This window comes from Nyctereutes procyonoides, unplaced genomic scaffold, assembly GCF_905146905.1.
Source record: "Nyctereutes procyonoides isolate TBG_1078 unplaced genomic scaffold, NYPRO_anot_genome, whole genome shotgun sequence".
NCBI classification, from domain to species: domain Eukaryota; kingdom Metazoa; phylum Chordata; class Mammalia; order Carnivora; family Canidae; genus Nyctereutes; species Nyctereutes procyonoides.
Window position 1 is genome coordinate 1,518,279 of NW_026575044.1, and position 21,295 is coordinate 1,539,573.

General features: G+C 34.3%; 1 protein-coding gene and 1 long non-coding RNA gene across 3 annotated transcripts in view; one reads left to right on the forward strand and one right to left on the reverse strand.

Annotated features, from left to right (window-relative positions):
* KIFAP3 (kinesin associated protein 3) overlaps positions 1-16,701 on the forward strand; it is a 145,700-nt gene extending 128,999 nt beyond the window's left edge. Inside the window, exons 20-21 of one of the 2 annotated variants that reach the window (XM_055323683.1) lie at positions 11,958-12,026; positions 16,226-16,701. In XM_055323683.1, coding sequence (XP_055179658.1) covers positions 11,958-12,003 — 46 coding nt within the window. In that variant the 3' untranslated portion in view covers positions 12,004-12,026; positions 16,226-16,701. The remainder of the gene's footprint in view (positions 1-11,957; positions 12,027-16,225) is intronic. The other variant, XM_055323682.1, reaches the window with a different exon arrangement.
* Positions 1-21,295, reverse strand: part of LOC129508712 (uncharacterized) — a 56,774-nt gene that overhangs the window by 28,119 nt on the left and 7,360 nt on the right. The window lies entirely within an intron of this gene.

The window sequence follows — 21,295 nt, forward strand, 5'->3', positions numbered from 1 at the left end:
AACCTATATAAGATTTAAAAAAAAACTGTCTTTTGTATTGCAATACTTTATACAGATAAAGATACTTGCCTTTGTAGTTAGGATTGAATTAAATTCTTAGTACCCGTGTATTATATTACTACATATCTATTTGAATCTACTAAGAAGCACTCATCTGTATTGAATGTAAGCATTCTCTACCGTAAAAAAAAAGTATTGCCAAGAGAAACTTGTAATGTCCCAATATTACAAGCATTCCATTAGTTTTCATTACCAAATAGCTTAGTTCTGTTAGAAAAAAAATTCTATATCATACTTAAAATGAATAAGGGGTTTCTTTGATATTGTTTATTTCCTAATAATGGGTCTTAAATAATCACCTGTTGGTAATCAGTACATCAGAAGTTTAGCACATATGCTGTTGGAGGTTATTTTGTTATCTCCAAAAGATACCCTAAACTTTTACTTAAAGAAATTTAATGAAATTATAGAGAAATGACAAATGAAATTACCTTTATAGAGTGTAAAATAAAGATATTGTCAAGGTAAGGATGTGCATTAAATGTCTTAACACTTAAATTTTCCTTTACTCAGTAACCTTTTTAATTGACAAGCACTTGGATGGGCTCTAGGGATATACAGATCAATAAGAAATAATCATTTTCCCTTTGAGAAGCTTATAGTTCAGGTTAAAATATAATTTTTTGAAAAGATTTACAGTATCCTATTTATTATTCTTTGTATCAACTTTCTTTCTTTGAAAACATTTCAGGGTAATATATTAGCAGGCTTAGGAAGGGAATTAAGGAATTAATACTAAGTACATTGCCAGTATTTGGACATGGATGGTCTAATACATGTTCTGGCCCATTTTTATGTTATTTCCAAACCTTGATTAAATAAATGAATAAATAAGTGTATTATACATTTCTTTTATTTTTTAAGATTTTATTTATTCATTTGTGAGAGACACACACAGAGAGAGAGAGAGAGGCAGAGACATAGGCAGAGGGATAAGCAGGCTCTACACAGAAAGCCCACCCAATGCGGGACTCCATCCTGAGACTCCGGGATCACACCCTGAGTCAAAGGCAGACACTCAACTGCTGAGCCACGCAGACGTCCCTGTATTACACATTTCTGAATTGTCTGTAATCTTTAGCAGACACAGAATTAGTCTTTAGAAAAGAATGCCACTTTATCTTAATAAACAGTATCTTAAGAGTATGCTATTTGAAATATTGCTATTTCTTAACTTCCATTACAGTATATTATACCTTCAATATTTTTTTAAAAATCAGATAATCTGATAATCTTACATGTCAATTGTATCTCAAAGCTGGAAAAAAATTTAAAAATTTTAAAGATTGTGATGAATTTCTTAGATAACAAAGAAAATAGAGTGAAAGATTCAGATTTTTTTGCATTTTAAGCTAAGCAGTGCAATACTTGACAAGTAATCACATTATTATTGAAATATATAACCTCTTGAATTATATAGGCTGTTTAATAAAACATCATGCTTTGATAGTCCGGTAATTCCTAAAATTTAGTTAATTCATTAGAATGATAAGCACTTTGGGAGGATTAGTCTAGACAAACTTGTTATGGCTTTGTGATAGAGACAATGCTCTTTATAGACACATCAGTGTCCTACAAAGCATGATTTGAATAATTGCAATATTTGAGGAGAGCCGTTATATCAAAGAGTTTGATGTGAATGTTGATTTCTGATGCCTCCGATCTCATGAGCAAAGGTTTACTGAGTAGAAACTTTATTTTACATGGTAGGTATGTGGATAGACTGATAGATATTCCCAAGGGAACACATGACACTACATTTTAGTCTTTGAACTTCTTTTAACACTGACATGATTATTGATGAATTCTCAAAACTTTTAATTGAAAGGGGTTTCGATTGCAAAGGATTTGTATCAGGTTTTCTCATTTAAAAAAAAAATGAACAACAACAAAAAAAATGGCGGTAAACCTCCATTGGTGGTTATTTGGAAATGGACATGTTTGGAGTTAAGGAATTAATTATGAACTATAATCCTGTAGATTATAATCCTGTAAGAATTTTAGGCCAGTATGCTGCTTTCAGTAGTGACCCAAACCACTTGGTAATCTCATAACTGCTTAGTGCCTCTACCAATTATATAGAACTCAGACCTACTTCAGAGAGACAAGTGGGACAGTCTGTAGTAGAATCAATTTTCAAATATTACTTTGTTTTTATATCTTAAGAGAGTGATTAGTAATTTTCTAAACTGTATACTTCTATTTAATTGTTAACAATTATTGGTGAATGTAAAATCTATGTATGTCAATGTTGGTTTTTACGTAAAAGCTACATATTTCTAGTCTCATTTCAGACTAGAGAGGCACAATCAACAAATGCTTTCTTATGCTTTTTGATTGAGTTAAAGATTATAAAATAGTCTTTTGAAAAGACTCAAACAGGACCATAATTAATGATTTCCTGAATATCTTCTCTTATGTGGTCATAAATCTGCATTGTATCTCAGGTAATATCATATAAATTAAGCCTATTTTCTTTGTTTAGCTTGATCTAAAGTTAATACATCCCAGTTTTTCAGAAACTCTTTCCATTTCAGGTTTTTCCAGACAAAAACAAAGTACCTTCATATTGGCCTATCAGAAATTAAAAGGCAATATAATCTTAAAAAGGAATCCACACGTTTGTGTGAACAGTATCATGTGGCTAATTAAGAGCCCCTCAAATGTGAAAGGATGAGAGGAGGCCTCTATGAACATAGTTAAGCAAATAAATCTTTAAATTGCAACTGTAACATAAAAATTACATCTTTTCAAATTGACCCAAGAAACCCCATTCAAACATCATACTAAGATCTTTTTTTGAGGTGGTAAAAATCCAGAAATTCTTAAAAGTCTCAAAAAGTTTTTATAAAAAGTTTTCTGGGTTTTAAGGACTTTATAAATATTGGACTATTGTAATTTAATTTGTTCTTTGTATACACTAAGGGGAAAAAGGAAACTATTACAATTTCTTACAGTTGCATCTTGACTTTTTCCCCTGAAGTCTTGAGGTGAGGGTACTATTTGGCATCTCAAATGGGCACTGTAGTCATTTTAAATAAATCAATTTGTAATCTTTCCTTGTCCTGCATACTTGAAAAAAACTAATACAGATACACCTATATGATAGTTTGAAATACTGCCTAAAACCCTATACTGTCTGTAATCTCAAAAATGTATGGTTGGTGCATTCCCATCTCCCTGAAGATTTCTCCTCATAGTTGCCCAGCTTTGCTTATAAGTCCCAGGTTGTCAGGTTGGCACAACCCCAAGATAATGAACATCACAGAATGAAATACTCTATCCTACACACATGCATGACCTGTGCCCTTTTCAAACAGCAGTAAACCTGAGTACAGAAATGTGTGCAGTTTGGGAAGTGATGATTTGTGTGGAATAACCAAAAACCTTATCCTTGATTTACTACTCTCAAAATAAACTGACTGAATATAAAATAAGGTAAAGAAGCATGTAAAAAGACATTCCCAGTATTTTTCATCCCAACATGTGTTGCATCATTTGCATCAATCATGATATAGAATCTGAAGGGTTTTGATTGAATAACCTTATTTGTACAAGCAGTCTACTCTCAGTATGGTAAAAGGAAGATATGATTGGCCATGGCGTTATTTTAGTGCAATAACAATTAGTTGCCTATGTGTAAGCATAAATCTCTATGAATTATGTAATAGCCCTATAAAAGCAAACAGAAAGCATGTGTAAGAAGCATGCCAAATATGATAGAGTATGTCTTAACTGTCTAGATTTTACAACAGGAGCCAGAATTTCATAAGTATTTTTAGGAAAGGGTCTATCATTTTCATATGTCATAACAATAACAACGCCAAATATATGAGTCTGTGCTGTTCTTGTAAGAGATTTGGAAGTATAATAATCTCAAGGCATTTGTTAAAAGGGATGGTGATTATTTTTATTCTACAAAAAAATTATGACAGTTACAGATATAGACTATAACAAGTTATATCATTAGAAGCAGAAATCATATCCAGATATTCTGGTTTTGAGGTCATTGCACCCCACTAACTTTAATAAAATTCAGGAGTTCTTGATAAGTTCATACTTAAGCTAGTTTTGCTAATAAGTATAATTTCCAGTTCTTAAGGGAGAAGAAATATCCATGCATGTCAGTGATAAAGGGAAAAAAAGTATCCTGTTTTCTTATGTTGCTTTGAAAATAACTTTAAAATATGGTAATAGGAAAAAAAATATGGTAATAGGTATAAAGTCAGAAAGGTAATTGTTAGTATCATATACATTCCAATCTACATTGAATTTGCTTGGTATCAATGCAGCGTGTTTCCAAAGGGTGCTTGGCCTTATTCTGTGGAGATGATCTAGAAATACCTTGTTTCATCATAAGACTACAATTTGGTTGAACAGAATGACTTCAATCAGTCCATATCTTGACAATCTAAAATTAGCCTTAAATAAGTCATTCGGAAAAGGACAAACATTATATGGTCTCATTCCTTTGGGGAATATAAAAAATAGTGAAAGGGAATAAAGGGGAAAGGAGAAAACAATTAGTGGAAAATATCAGAAAGGGAGACAGAACATAAGAGACTCCCAACTCTGGGAAACCAATGAGGGGTGGTAGAAAGGGAGGTGGGTGGGGGTGACGGGCACTGAGGGGGGCACTTGATGGGAATTTATAAAAAATAATAAAAATAAATAAAATTAGCCTTAGACATAAGTAGAAAATGAACTATTTTTGTTTTTGTTTTGCAGACCTATAATATAACAAATATATTCTCAAGAACAAGAGAGCTTATGAAAGTTAAGAGTAGAAATTTTCTTAGTACCTGTTTGTCTAGTGACAAATGCAATTGCTATCATATTCTACAATATACTGAGATTTCAAATGCTCTAGAGGACACCAAATATACTATGAAACATTTATCTGACCTGTAGTGATTATTGAAATTGCTGAATTAGCAGCTGGAAGTATTTTATATAACACTGCCCAAAATAGATGTTTTAAAATATCATAATAATGTAAGGCAGTGCCTTTTAGTTTTATATTTAATATTATAAATATTATTTTGGATCAAATTTTCACACTATCATGCTTAGCTATTTAAAAATATGCACTTTTAATTTATTTCAATATAGTTTCTATTATCTTTACTTATGCCCTCAATTTTAGAAAAATATCACTTGGTTTGATTTTAGGTACCAAAATAAGTCTTTACTTATCAACCATCATTTGGTATTTTTTAGCCTAAAAATTATTGAGACAAATGAGTAAGTAGACTATGAAATAAATGGAAACTTTACGTTAAGCTTCTTATATTTGATAGAATTTTTTGAGATTGGTTTTTTTAATAACACTTATCTACCTCTTAGGTACTAAACAAAAGTGAAAAGTTTTAAAATATATCAAAATATCCCCAAACTGTACTATTTATTTAAAGACTTTGAAGACAAGATTTTAACAGAAGCTTAATGTTAATTTTTCATTTATGAAAGAGTGGTATGTAGCATGCATGTTAGGTAGCCATATTTACTCTGATTGTGTTTGCATGTCAGATTTTTGTCTCATAAAGAAAGATGAATTGATATAGCCCATTTAGCATAGCACTCATGATAATTTTAGATTCTCTTCCATCTTTTGATCTTGTTCACTTTGATAATACATTGTCACTTTAAGATTCTGGATGGTGCTTAAATTACACCAACTGAGGGTCATTATATATATTTTTTACTGAACTGAAAAGTTTTTAGTACTAATATTAACTTTTGAATTATGCTCAAGGTCTTAGACTTTGCAGCATGTTTAGTTTCTTTTCATTTCTTATTAGTATTTTTCAGTACTTAATAGTCTCCTGCTCCCACCTCCAACAAGAACTTCTCTCTGTTCAACATCAGAAACATTTTCCTATTTGGCATGTGCTTTCTAGTTCCCCAAGCAGTATAAGCAAATTGGAAAGTTCAGCTGTCATTCTTGGAAGGTCATAGATCACACTAGCAGCCTGAGTAATCCAAGAGGTTTTAAGTATCATAGCATTTAGTTTAAAGTGAAATTTGCTCTGACAGGGCTGGCAGACCAATAGGAAAAAGAAATATTTGTGCTTGGAGAAGTGCATATGTAGAGACCAAGAGTATAACTGATGGCTGGAAGTGATTTCAGTCTAAAAAAACAAATCATTAAGAGAGTGCATAGGGGTAAAATACACAGTTCATATTTTAAAGAGTCTCAAAATGAACCAGCAACTAAGGTTAGCATTACATAGTAATTAGCTGTGGTGTTCAGGCTTTAACTCACTCAGTACCAGACAGTATGGTTAAACTATCACTGTGAAAACATTGCTACTTATGTTATATTCTCTACTTTAAGCCTACAGCAGTCATTTTCGTACCTTAAAAAACCAAGGTATTATGACAGATTATATAAATGTTGAACCAGTAACAGACAAACAATTATTCAAAGGAGGTGCTAATGACTCAGTTTATTGACCTAGGGGTTACTTAAGCAGCTCAGTAAGTTCTCTTAACATTTGGTGGTATGAAATGAGGCATTGCTTGATATTATAGAACTGCCAATTTCAAGAAGTCCTTGCACTTAATTGAAGAAATATAAGTTAAGGATGACTAGATGGTATATTTTCATTAAAAGATTATTATAAAAAGTTTGAGCCCGTTATAGGTTTGAGTAAATATTCACTTTAGCTTGATAATCGCATCTGACAGCTTTCATTAGGCACCTATGAGAGTATTTATCCTGTTACTTGCTACAAATAAGGAAAAAGAAAATATGTTCTCATGGGTCCAGTTTTTTCTCTCAAGCCATTGTTCTCTTCAAGCAACCTTCACAGGACAAGGTCGATAGATTCTTTTCTTGAATTCGCAGAGCAGAATAATAGAAGCAAAATGGAAGGGACTTCCGGCTAGATTGAGTTGACTTAGAAACCCCCCTCCCCATATACACATATGGAAAAGGTTGATAAAATGTAACAAAAATTTATAATTCATGGCCAAATTCACAAAGAAAATAAACCCCAGGTGATACACATACACACACAAAATAACCACCCACAAGAATATATTCAAGTATAGGTTATATAGGATAGAAAAATGAAACTGAGTTCCCTATATAAAGCCTAGAATTTCAGTGGGCTGCCTTTTTCTTATTTGAAAAAAGGACTAAATGATCTCAATTCACCAGACTAGATAAGTGACTAAAATTTATCTTCTGCCCCAAGGTCCTAGGTTAGGAGGATAGCCATCCAAGGGAAGGGGAAATCACAAGCTTTCCCATGTGCATGAGTAGGTTCAGAATTTATGTTATTCATCTAACTCAGGGAACCCCAAATCAAGAAATTATTAAAATTGTTTCAGGATAGTGGAATCCCCAGGGCCTTGATATAAGCAAATACAGAACCTCTCTGTAGAAATATTTCCAAGTTCAAGGGCCAACAGACAGGCAAAAATAAATAAAAGAAACTAGAAGTTGAACATAATAAAAAATTGTAAAGCTCATGAAGAGAAAGGACTCATGAAGTTGAACTGTCAGATAAAACATTTAAGAGTTAGGATGCCCAAGAACTGGAATTAATAGAAGAATTTCAATTACACTATAAAAATTTTAAAAATAAAAAGGAATTTAGAAAATTAATGCAATGGTATAATATGAAAAGGGCCAACTATAACATCTCCACATAAAAAATATAATTAAAATAGCCCCTGGAAATCGGTTAAACAGATTAAGATGCATTATAAGAGAAGTGTGAATTAAGTGAAATTAGAGGAGCATCAGTGAAATGGAATTTCTTTACCATTTGGAATAAATCAGTGACTATTTTACACATGCTTCTTCCATAATAATTACTACAAGTTAGTTTTTATCTGAAGCATCTTAGTATAGTAACTAAATTGACAGGCTCTATCCCCAAGTTGGTATATTTCTTCTTAAAACTAGTAAGATGTCTTTAAAAATATTTTTTAAATAAATTCTAGATGAATACTTTAAGTAAAACCTCCTACTACTCATTTCATTTGCCCTTGATTTTTGGAAAAATATTACTTGGTTTTATTTCACTAAAATGTGATTCTTTAAGATTGATTAGCTGAATGGATAAAGAAGATGTGGTTTATGTATACAATGGAATATTACTCAGCCATTAGAAACGACAAATACCCACCATTTACTTCAACGTGGATGGAACTGGAGGGTATTATGCTGAGTGAAGTAAGTCAATCGGAGAAGGACAAACAGTGTATGTTCTCATTCATTTGGGGAATATAAATAATAGTGAAAGGGAATATAAGGGAAGGGAGAAGAAATGTGTGGGAAATATCAGAAAGGGAGACAGAACATAAAGACTCCTAACTCTGGGAAATGAACTAGGGGTGGTGGAAGGGGAGGAGGGCGGGTGGTGGGGGTGAGTGGGTGACGGGCACTGAGGGGGACACTTGACGGGATGACCACTGGGTGTTATTCTGTATGTTGGTAAATTGAACACCAATAAAAAATTAATTAAAAAAAAACTTAGCCATTAAGTTTTATCATAATAAAAGGGAAATTGATACTCATGCATATAAAAGGTTAAGAATAAAAACTAAATAGAAAATAACAGCTAAACTTGATATATATATTGGTAAAGCTTATCAAAAGACTGCTTAATTGTGCTCATCTCAGTAATACAAAGGCTCAAGTTCGATTAAGTAACACCTTCAGCAACCTAAAATAAACATTTATTACATATAAGTTTATAGAAAAGGTGCTTCTGACAAGTTCAATGAAAACTTCAGAAGCTGTCATATAGTAGTTGTAGTACCTTAACATGCACGTGCATTACATATTTCTGTGTCCAAGCCGATCAGCATCTTCTGTCATTTTCATGGGCCCCCACAATCAGAATTTTTTTTTGCATGTGAAAACTCCTATTTAACTCTCACTAAATTATTTCACAATTTATAAAATGATTAGATTGACCAAATGAGAAACCATTGAAAACCACATTCTATCACTGTTAAATATGCTGAGAGTTTAAATGAGAAGACTTGCTTTAAAACTTTATAAAAGTAAATGACACTCAGTGATAAGACAAGCTCTCCATCTAGTGGTTGGTTTATAAATTACAAGCATTTAGATCTCTAATAATAAATGTAAATTAAAAAAATAATAAAATAAAATAATACATGTATTGGAGGGATTATCTTATCAGTATTGTCTCATTCTATATATACTTCTTTTATTACTGTGTAAAAGTATTTCAAGAAAAAAAATGTTCTCTTCTGCCAGAATAGTCCAGCCCTACCTATTGAATTCAAAGACAAACTACTTCTACAGTCTGATTTCATCTGCATGGAATACCACAGCCTCTTAGTTATTTGATGAAGCATATTCCCACAGTAAAGGGACAAAATTGTTTCATTCCTATTAATTATAACCTCTAAAATTTCAGCCAGTTTTGAAACACTTTCCCTTCATTCTCATTTCCCAAGTGGTAAAAGTATAACTAAAAGAACCATTTCAAAAGAGAAGAAATACCATTTTTGTCAGGAAATGTAGCATGTTTGATTGTTATTTCTTCCATTTGCCTCTACAGGCTCTCAATACTTCACACATGGACAGCTGTGATATTCTCTTAAATGTTCTCCATGCTTTTGTCTCTTTACACCCATAGTTACCATAGTTATCTTTCTAAAACACAGAAGTAAGTTGTCCCCTTTCTAAAAACCACAGAGAACTCTCCAGAAGTATATAGTTAGCATGGCATATGAAGAGCTTTCAAAATCCAATCTTAACCTCCCTTTCTAGCCTTATCTCTTGCCATTTGCTTTCATCGTAAACCTAAGAATTTAAGCATAACAAACCAGTTGCTATTCTTCAGCGACTTCTCTCTCTCTCTTGCTGAAGCTGCCACATTAGGAATTCTCTCTCTTCACTGTGAAGTCCTACTTGTCCTTCTAGATTTGTCCATTCATAAAATAAAATATTTTTTGAATGCCCACTCTGTGTCAGATACAATGCTAACTGCTAGTGATATAGCAATTAATAAGACAGTGACAGTCTTTACTCCTTTATGAGACTTATAGTTTCATAGGAAATAAAGCAAAAGGATATACAGATAAATGTAGGTATAGTTAGGAAGTGACAGATGCATTAAAAGTATTTTTACTTTTAAATGTGCCTGAGTGGCATAGTCAGTTAAGCATCCAACTCTTGGTTTTGGCTGGGATCATGATCACAGGATCTTGAGATGGAACCCCACATCGGGCTCTGTGCTCAGCGCAGAGTCTGCTTGGGGCTCTCTCTCCCTCTCCCTCTGCCCCTCCGTGCCACTCACTCACTCTCAAATAAATAAATACATAGATCTTTAAAAAAAAAAAAAACCACACACAACATATTTTCTTTGAAGACTTTCTAGCCCCCTAGATTCTTTTGTAACAATTTATGTATACCTCTAATATACTCTCACCTTATATTAAATATCTGTCCCCCCCAAAAAAAAACAAAAAAAATTAAAAAAAATAAATATCTGTCCCTCTTCTAGTCTTCTGGATTAATTTATAAATGTACTAGGGTAATACAACACCATATTATTATTGGAATTTTTTTCCATGTTTAGTTGCCTCCAGTCCTGGTCAAGGACAATATCTTATTGCCTTCTCGGTACCACATTTTTTTAACATTGACTGTCAACACTACTTAACACATTGTAGGAACTCATATACCATTTGGATTAATGGATGGGTGGATGGATAAAAAGGATCACTATTACATTGCACTACTACAATTTCATATTACTAAATTTCTCATGACAAATTATAGTTAGGCTGAAATTACTCTGATCAATTTATAATCTCGGAAAGGAAGATAAAACTCATTTTGATTCTATGATCAATATATTGGAATAATGGATAAAAAGAAAAAACTGTTCTAGGAAGCTATTATCAGATCATTTCATACATCTCTATAACACCCTGGAAAGCTTCCTCTGAAGAAAATTAGCCTATGTTAAGTCCAAAAGAATTATTCCATGGATCACAAAGATAGGTAATAAGTAGTAATAAGAATCACTACCCTCTATAAATATATTGTCATAAAGTATGTTATCTTAGGGTGAATAGAATTCCTAAAGAAAGACTCAAACCAAAAAGGTGAAATTCAATGTGAAAATTTCATGTATGTCTGTGTATACACATGGACACAACTACACACACACATACACATTCAATGTGAGCCATTTTGTGGTAAGGACTCCTTTAAAAAAATTTAAGATCAATGCATTTTTAGCCTTCATTATTAGAGTCAGAAACAGTATTTCATTATATTCTATGCTGGTTTCAGACCACATAATAAGTACAGATACACATTATTTTCACTTCTTCATTTTAAAGTAAACATTGAAAAATATCAGTTATTTTAGAGAGCAAAAGAGATGGTAAACATTCTAGAGACTAATATATGAGTAGTATATCAATCATGAGGATTGATTAAATGAGAGTTGTGAAATAGCCATATTAGGGAAGATTTGGTTTATTTTGTGGTTCCAGAGGGTAATTCTAGAACCAATAGATTTCAGATCAAGATAAAGAACTTTCTAATAGTTTAACAGGCCTTTAAATGGAACAAACTGCCTTGTGAGAATTCCCACTTCTGGAGATGTTCTGTAAAGAATTCAATAGACCTGGTCAAGGATGTTATGAATGGAAGTGTAGTCTTGAGTATTTCTAAAAATGTTTCTAAGTCAAAGATTCTGTGAACCTATGATAAGAGAACTTGGCTTGAATTTATTTATTTGTAATTTATTTTTTGTAACATTCTCTAATATATACATTATTTACTCTGCATACCTTTTGCTGACTTGGGAATTTCAAAGAAGATAAAGACTTGTGTTGCTTTTTACCAAATTTTAATAAAATAATGATAATACTTTTCACTTATGCAGCACTTTTCATCCAAGGATTTCAAAGTGCTTTACAAATATGCACTAATTAAGGCTCACAAACAGCTAGAGGTAGGTGATTTTCTTCCCTCTCTACAGGAATGTCAACCCTGGCATAGAAGGCCAGTAGGAGCCTCAGAGTGCCGAGGATTCTTTACTGGCTGCTATTCCCCCTGTAACGTGCTGCATGTGAAGTATCACTTGTCATGCCTGGATTTCTCATTTTCCCCCTCTGAATTATTGCAAGTTTAGAAATACAATGAATGCTATTAAAAATTTGTTTGACATCTTGTTAGTATTACAGAAAATCCTGTCTCTTGCTTGCTGAATGCTAATTAGATTTCTAAATGTTTGGGTAAAGATAAAATCTAGATGTGGTTTTACGTTTGTTGTTAAATTTTAAATATATATTTTTTCTTATGAAGAATTTGTCATTTTCCTTTCTAGGTACCTCAAATCACTGTTCTTGGGACATAAAATTTAGTAGCAGACAGATTTGGGGGCCTTACCTGGTTGTCTTTTCATCACAAACCGGAACCATTTTCTTTTAACTAGAAATATACATTTTTAAGAAGAGATTGCATTTTGTTGCTTTTCTAACTTAAAGATCTAAAAAATGATATCTAGACATTGAGGATGATGGTTAAATGACACTACATAGTCCTCTTTTAAAAAGTGGTTTAGTAGTAGCATATTCCGATCTAGAGGTACACACCACTTTTTATGTAGGTTAGGAATACCAGGAAGAAAATATGTACATATGGAGACACACATGCAGTGTTAGATTAAATTCCAATAAAAATAGCCAGATATACAAACTTTCATCTGAAGGAGAATGGTCACACAGGGAAAGGACAGGAGTAGTGTATCACAGCTGTTTGAGTACTTGTGTTTCCTAGTGAGGGCATGCCAGTGCCTTTGTTACTGTGTCCTCAAAGTCCTTAGTGGATCAGGAAAGCACAATTTTTGCTGTCACAATTCCCTTTTATATTCACAGTTTCAATCCCCTTCTTGTAGAACTTATGTAAAGAATCTATCTGCTTGTGTTTAAAGGAAAACTTACTGTTAGGCTCTCCTCATTCTGAGCTAGATTCAACATTAATAAGGCTACATCTTGATTCCAAGGGTGAAAGTACAGCAAGTGTCCACGTATCCCAAAAGAATATCTATCTTCAGCTTTCAGCATCCTGAAAAGTCCAAGTTCTCCTCTATATTAGAATCAAATGAGAGTTTAAAGAGTCAAGCTTTTGTGTTTCAGAGTGAACTTTATTTAAAAGATATTAACTGTGTGAATATAGCTGATCTTTCATAAAACAAAAGGACCTACAACTTACATCAAAGTACCATGCAAACTGGTCATAATGTTTCAGACATTCTTTTCTTTAAACAGCAAGTTCATCTGTGATACATGATGGATAATTACAGAAAAACTGATTTTTAATAGTTTCTAATTTTTCCCCTTAAAATTTTTTCCCAAGGGATATCTATGGAAGTTCAAAAAATTTGGCCTAAACACACAGATGTCTCTGGGTGAACTGTCGACTGAGTAAATAGAACTTCATTACAGTAAACTTGCAGGCTCAGAAACTCAAACTCATCAGTTTGAGTTCAAGGTTTGATCTTACTTTAACTGACTTGGGAGTGCAAATTCTTACCAACAATGTGACGGACAAATCTTTTTTAAAACATCTGAGTATCTATCTGTCAGTGTACATCAGGCAGATTGAATAATGTCTAAGTTTATCCTTTACATAACCTTTTGTCAAATCACATGGGAATACAATAATCGGAAGTTTGCTTTTTGGTCGTAGAAATAAAATACAGCTTTGCAGTTAGAATGTATAATGACCTCAGACTCTCAGAACCTTTTTTAAGTCCTGTTCCTCAATGAGGACAAGCCTGCCAAAAAGGTCAGATGTTCCTGATAGTATCCTGATAGTCACCCCAAGGAATTGCTTGGGTTAGTTGCTAGCTTTGCCTCTGAGGAGCATCTTGTTCTGTGCCAACATGGCTAACAGTTTCCCTTCTGAGGATTCTCTTCTTCTTTTAGAACTATGGTACTGTTGCTGTGAGGTCCCTTTGTGAGATGTTCTGTTTTTAAGGCGCCTTTGTATATTTGTTTGTGCTTGTTGTTTCTACTCTGTGCTGCTTGTTTCCAAGTTCCTGAAAGCCTCTAGATTGAGAAAAAGAAGATAAAATTAACATGAGTTTAACCTAAGTCTCCTGCATCTCAGAAGAGATGCTAAAAAGAATAAGCAGTATCCGAAGGCAGGCAGTAAGTAGATGAAAAGGAAAGGAGTTGAAACCTATAAACTATACAATCAACCTTTACATAATTGAAAGTAGTTTGAATATGTGGGTATTTGTTAACCTTAGTGCTTCAGGAGAAAAATGTCACCGGCCAACTCTTCCTCTAATTTTAAACTGAGTTTGTGGACTGCATTACTTTCTAAAACCTCTTTAAAGCTACCTCTAGAACAATGTTTCCCTTCATCATAAAATTAAAATTTCTTCCCATGAGACCAAGGAAATATTTATATTTTTCCATTTCAAAATAAATTCAGACTTAAAAATTTCAACCAACTTTTAGGAATTATAGGCAGGTTTTGTTTGTTTTCTTTTTTAGAAGGAGCCCAAAAACTTTCTTTTCTTCAGGATGACTCACTACCAAATGTTAACGTAAAACTTATATCTCAGAAGACCCATTTCCTGAGCAGTAGATTCATGTGAATAATATACTCCATAGGCATTATATTTCCTTACATTTAGTAATTAGTCCTGTCTCAATAAACACATGCACACACATGCATGCACATACATACACAAATTATTTAAAACCTTAACATTTTAATAGTTACTTTTTTTGTGCTTTAACTTAATCTCATTTTGAGTTAAGAGGAAGTTAGTGCCTATGTAAATACAATTTTTAATCATATTGTGATTTTTCTGATACAGGAAAAATATTTTTTTTTCTTAAATATTTTATTTATTTATTCATGAGCGACAGAGAGAGAGAGCGAGAGAGAAAGAGAGAGAGAGGCAGAGACACACAGGCAGAGGGAGAAGCAGGCTCCATACAGAGAGCCCAACGTGGGACTCGATCCCGGGTCTCCAGGATCATGCCCTGGGCCGAAGGCAGCACTAAACCGCTGAGCCACCCAGGATGCCCAGAAAAAATATTTTTCCATCTAGTATACTCTCAAATCTTAAAACACTTAAATATATGTATTTTCTCAAAGTCTATGTTTCTACATTATCAATTGTTTCCTTTGGAAATAAGCTCACTAGCATTCACTGCATGAGCTATGCATGAGCATGTTATAGCTGCCATCTTTGCCTGGCAAAATAAATATCTTGTCATTTTGCTAAGTGTTGGATAATTCTCTGATCCTTAGTGTTTTGGAGAACAGATTTTCTTTTAAATTAGTAGTAGATGAAAGAATAATTTTCAAAGTAATAAAGTTTACCCATGCTTCAAATATCTTTATAACTCTGAAAGTTATCTTTAGGCTTCTGTTATTTCCAAGGAATAAACTGAAACAAAATTTATAATTATCTTGCTGTCAATCAAAAGAAACATGTACGATTTATTTGTTTTTTTCTAATTGAGGAGTCAGAAGAATTTGCAGATCAAATCTTGCTAACTCAAATGTTGTAAAATTCCTTATCATTCTTTCAGTTGTAGGTTTATAGTATAATTTGGCCTGAGTGAGAATTTACAGCTAAAATTCAAAATGCATGTCCTTTTTAACAATACTATATCTTCATATGAAAAAAAATGGTCTTGTTATAAAAACAAAAATCATTTTACTACAGTTTTAGTTTTATCATTCCCTACCACTGATACTTGCTAGCGCATAAAATCTTTTCATATTCTGGCATAAAAGCCATATGTGAATGTAATTTAATTTATTAAGAATTTTCTGATCTGTCCTCCTCTTTGTCTTGAATAGTACCTGATGACAGAGGTTTCCAACATTTTTAAGACATTATTAGAAGTAAATATTTATTATACAAGTTTTATGACTATATTTAATATATATTATATATAACATGTATATGTGTGTATATTTCATATGTGTGTGTGTGTATATATATATATATATATATGTATATACACATACATACTCACAGAACAAGAAAAAGGCCTAAATGACAGCCACACTTTTGCTGCTAGGAAGAGAATCTTGGAGGTGTAAAATTCCTGGCCTTCTCTTGGCCTACATTGTGTGATGAACAGTACAACTTATCATTCCTTTTTCTCTTTTCAGCCTCGGAATGGATGGCTTTGGCCAATCAGTTGGCATTCTTGGACGTCCTGCCACAGCTTATGGATTCCGCCCTGATGAACCTTACTACTATGGCTATGGATCTCGATAAAGTCATCCTTTTCCTTGTGTACTCTCAGCTTAGAAGAAATCTGTATGGGTTGGGTTAACTTTGAATCTTGGCTAATAATGCATGTTGATATTATTGCGGGTCTGTGGGGTTTTTTTTTTTTATTTTTTTTCCATGTTGTTAACTACAAATTAACTCTGATACCTTTGTCCTCTGTTAGGTACAGTTGATGTTTGACACTGTTCACTCATGAAACTACATATTAATGCTGAATAACATTTCCCATGTTATAAAGAGAGATGCAGAATTAAATACTGAAAGGCAATCAGACTGGAAAACAAACACTACATTATGTACATTAAGTGACTAATTTAATTTCTATTAAAAAGAAGGATAAAGTACAAATGAATTAGCAAAAGTCATGTGTTTCTGTTTAATGTGTTTCATTAAGAGTTTCATGCTTCTATACAGTGCATATGAATTTTCTTTTTCCCTGCCCATTTTTCCCCCTGTAAACTCTTGAGTTTTTCATGTAATGTGTGCTACTTTAAAATTTATAAAAAGAATATCACCTTTTTCCCCTATGCCATCTGCATTTTCAGGGTTGCTTCCCCAAGTTAACTATGTGTTTTCAATTAACAATGGAATATATGCCATAGATTGTTACATATATGTAGACTCTCTTCAGCAATTTGAAGTCTTTTCTTTCTGATTTTAAGGTAGAAAACCTGACATCTGTTAGTGCACATGAAACTAGATTCATACTAAGCTTTTAAATTTTATCATTCATGAAACCTAAAGTGTGGAAAGCTGTCTAATTGAGGAAAACTAAGGAACAGCACTTTTTCTTAACTGTTTCCCATTCATTTACTTGTATTTATAAGATTTAGGTGGTAAGAAATAGACTTTATAATTATTAATGAGTTTTGAAAGCAACTCATTAATGTTACAATGTTGGAAATTTACTTGACATACAAAGCAAAATAAATAACTATAATCTAGAGATATTTCCTTGAGCACCTGCTATTTAGAGAGAGGAATTATATGACGCTTTGAAGGAAATATATAAATCAAAAATAAGACTTCTGTCCTTAAATTTTAAAACCTCTGTGATCTACTACACTATTTATTTGGCTTAATTTATATTTTAAGCATAGAATAATAGAGCTAGAAAGGGCCTTTTAAATAACTCTATGTATTTGAGAAACCAAACATAAAAATTTGAAATATCATAAACAGATTTTCTTAACCACCTGCTACGTATCAGGAAGTATATATGCTCCTAGGGTATATGTGAGTCTAAGATATGATTTGTGTCCGAACTCACAACGTAATTGATCTTTCTGAAAGTATACATTTATTTTGTCTTCGTTTCCATTTTAACTACAGAATATTAAAGGTAGAAAGGGCCTTTGATGCCAAACCCTGTCACACTCTTTCTTTTGGTTGAAAAAGCTGTTGGCTAGAAGAGATGAAAAGACTTGCCCAAGCTTATAGATTTGGTCAGACTCTGAACTATCTCCATGTTTCCAATGCAGTAACCTCAATACTAAATATCTTGCCTTATTATTTATAATACATACCAAGTAAAATACATGTAATAAGTGACATTAATGATGTAGGAAAAGACTTTAGGTTTCGAAGCCGATGGCCAGGAAAGAATTCTTGAGGCATCTTTGGTACAAAAAGATGATTTTATTAGAGCACGAGGACAGGACCTGAGGGCAGAAAGCTGCACCAGGGTCATGAGGAGTGGCCCATTATGTACCTTCAAGTTGGGAGGGAGTTTGGGATAGCGTCTCTGAGGAATTTTGGAAGCAAGGTTCACAGGATCTTGAGGGTGCTAGCTATTGTTGGGAAAGGGTCATTTACTACCATCTAATACAATCTGAGTCACGAGATCCTTCAAATGTACATTGGTCAGTCATATGCTTGGGGGCTGATTGCCAACATGAATCTCGCGGGGCTTAGAGATAAAGGAAATTTCTAAAGGAATCTTTTTATTTTATTTTATTTTTTAATATTTTATTTATTCATGAGAGGGGGTGGGCAGAGAGGCAGAGACAGGAGGCAGGCAGGCAGAGAGGGAGAAGCAGGCTCCATACAGGGAGCCCGATGTGGGACTCGATCCCGGGACTCCGGAATCACGCCCTGAGCCGAAGGCAGACGTTCAACCACTGAGCCACCCAGGGATCCCTCTAAAGGAATTTTTATATGTTAAAGTTGACTTAAAGGATCCTAGAGGTCAGGCTAAGACTGCCTTTTGCCCTTAGCAACATAGTAACATCAAGGCAGTTGAGTCCCTAGAGGAAGGTCACTCTGCCTGTTTCAAGGACTTTCAGTGTGCTGTAGGCAGTAAGGAAATTTCATAATTTTTCTTCTGTGTTTGTTTCCCTCATCAATTAATAGGAAGACAAAGCCAACATTGTAAAACATTGTGAGCTGATTTGGGAAGAACACCACCCAAATTCAGAACGTTTCTGGGGCTGTGCTCACTGAAGTTCAACGCACACACTCCCTCTCCCTGTATAATTTTCTCATTATTTTAGGACTTCACAAATTTAGAAATTGTGAACTTTCCACTCAGTCATGAGCTGGCTTATCTTTACATTATTTATGAAGGAAAATTTTACTAAAGGAATAAGGAAGAATATCTAAAATTCTTACATACTTCAGAGAACAGAAAGTTTTGGCCTTGGGCACTTTTAGAAATACAATTTATATGTAAGTCAGATATCTTGGCCTCACTAGATTTTGACTGCAAATTAAAGTCACATTTACTTCAATAACTAAATTGCCATGGCCGTAGGCCATGATATATAGCTGGAAATTATTTCTCCTCATGAGGTTTCTGCTCTTTCCGAGAGAGTTCCCTAAGGTGCTTTCTCACACAGGGCTGGGAATAGCTTCCTCATGTTCTGTTTCCTCCCCTTGTCTTCATACTGCTGCATCTCTGTTGGTCATCTTCATAAGGTTAGCGTTGCCCCCCAACCCCCACATGGCAGAGCCACTGCTGTGTCCAGTCAGGACTTGGGGACGAAGACACTCTACCCTTTCTGATCCCCTTCCATATGTAAGAGCAGTACCTATTCTGCGCAGCACAGGACAACTGAAGCTATACATTTTACCACGACTCCAGAAGCTCCAGAAATGACACATGAGGTATATCACACAAAATAACTTGCTATTATTACTAGTTGTAGCTGTGATCAGAGCTGGCAGTCAGAAGGCTCTCACTTGGCCTTGCATGGTAGGGCTGGCTCCATGCCACCAGAAGTATGCTAAGAATCTTTAGGACAAGCCTCAGCCAGATTGTCAGAAGGTCCCACAGAAAAGAATGGTTTTTCTTCAACCCAGTTGAAGTCCTGCTTTTAGAGTCTTTATTTCTTAGAACAAGATTAGTTTTTACCAGCTCTCTGGTCTTCAGTCATGAAACAGAATAGGGAGAAATATAAAGTGATCTTTCTACCTTTTTCCAACTGTTACCTGGAGGGCTTTTTTCTAAATCCATCCAATTGTCTTGATTATTGGCAAGTCTTCCCAAATTCTATCATTGGGGATACACTGAGGTTTTCAATGAGGTGAAAGGTCATTGGTTCAGATCATGATGTCAGGCTTATGAGACGGAGCCCTGCATCAAGCATTGGCTCTGCACTGGGTGTGGAATCTGCTTAAGATTCTCTCCCCTTGAAATACAAATCAAAACCACAATGAGATACCACCTCACACCAGTGAGAATGGGGAAAATTAACAAGGCAGGAAACCACAAATGTTGGAGAGGATGTGGAGAAAAGGGAACCCTCTTACACTGTTGGTGGGAATGTGAACTGGTGCAGCCACTCTGGAAAACTGTGTGGAGGTTCCCCAAAGAGTTAAAAATAGAACTGCCCTACGACCCAGCAATTGCACTGCTGGGGATTTACCCCAAAGATTCAGATGCAGTGAAACGCCGGGACACCTGCACCCCGATGTTTCTAGCAGCAATGTCCACAATAGCCAAACTGTGGAAGGAGCCTCGGTGTCCATCGAAAGATGAATGGATAAAGAAGATGTGGTTTATGTATACAATGGAATATTACTCAGCCATTAGAAACGACAAATACCCACCATTTGCTTCAACGTGGATGGAACTGGAGGGTATTATGCTGAGTGAAGTAAGTCAGTCGGAGAAGGACAAACATTATATGGTCTCATTCATTTAGGGAATATAAAAATTAATGAAAGGGAATAAAGGGAAAGGAGAGAAAGTGAGTGAAAATATCAGTGAGGGTGACAAAACATGAGAGACACCTAACTCTGGGAAATGAACAAGGGGTAGTGGAAAGGGAGGTGGGCGGGGGGCTGGGGTGACTGGGTGACGGGCACGGAGTGGGGGCACTTGGCGGGATGAGCATTGGGTGTTATGCTCCAAGTTGGGAAATTGAACTCTAGTTAAAAAAAAAAAAAAAGATTCTCTCCCCTTTAGCCCTACCTCTCTAAATAGATGATAGAGATAGATAGATAGATAGATAGATAGATGATAGATAATAAATAAATAAATTTTTAAAGGTACAGGAACAATAGCCAAGATAGAAGAAAACATCTCTGAGCTAAAAAGGATTTCTCCCTACAATACAGGAATCATTTTTAAAAATTGGTGTGACATCTATCTTGACTTATCTAGAAAAATTCTTGAGAAAAATGAATTAAAATCTCCATAAGAATATTGAAAAGAAATATAAAATGCCTTCCAAGAAACAGACTGTCCGCAGGATTCTGACATTAAGTGGCCCTAACTAAAGAACATTCCCTGACCCAGAGTAAAGGGAACTTGACAGGTTGTAAGTGCGCCTGGCAGGATTTGAGATTTGTGATGAACCAATAACTTCTGCATATCTCCCACCACTCTCCTTTTGGAATGCAAGTATCCTTTGTGATTATCCTGTCCCTGCTTCAATCATTGTATGTTGGGTGGGAGTGGGCAGGGTAGGTGGCAAATAACTTCTCGCAGTTCATAACACCCG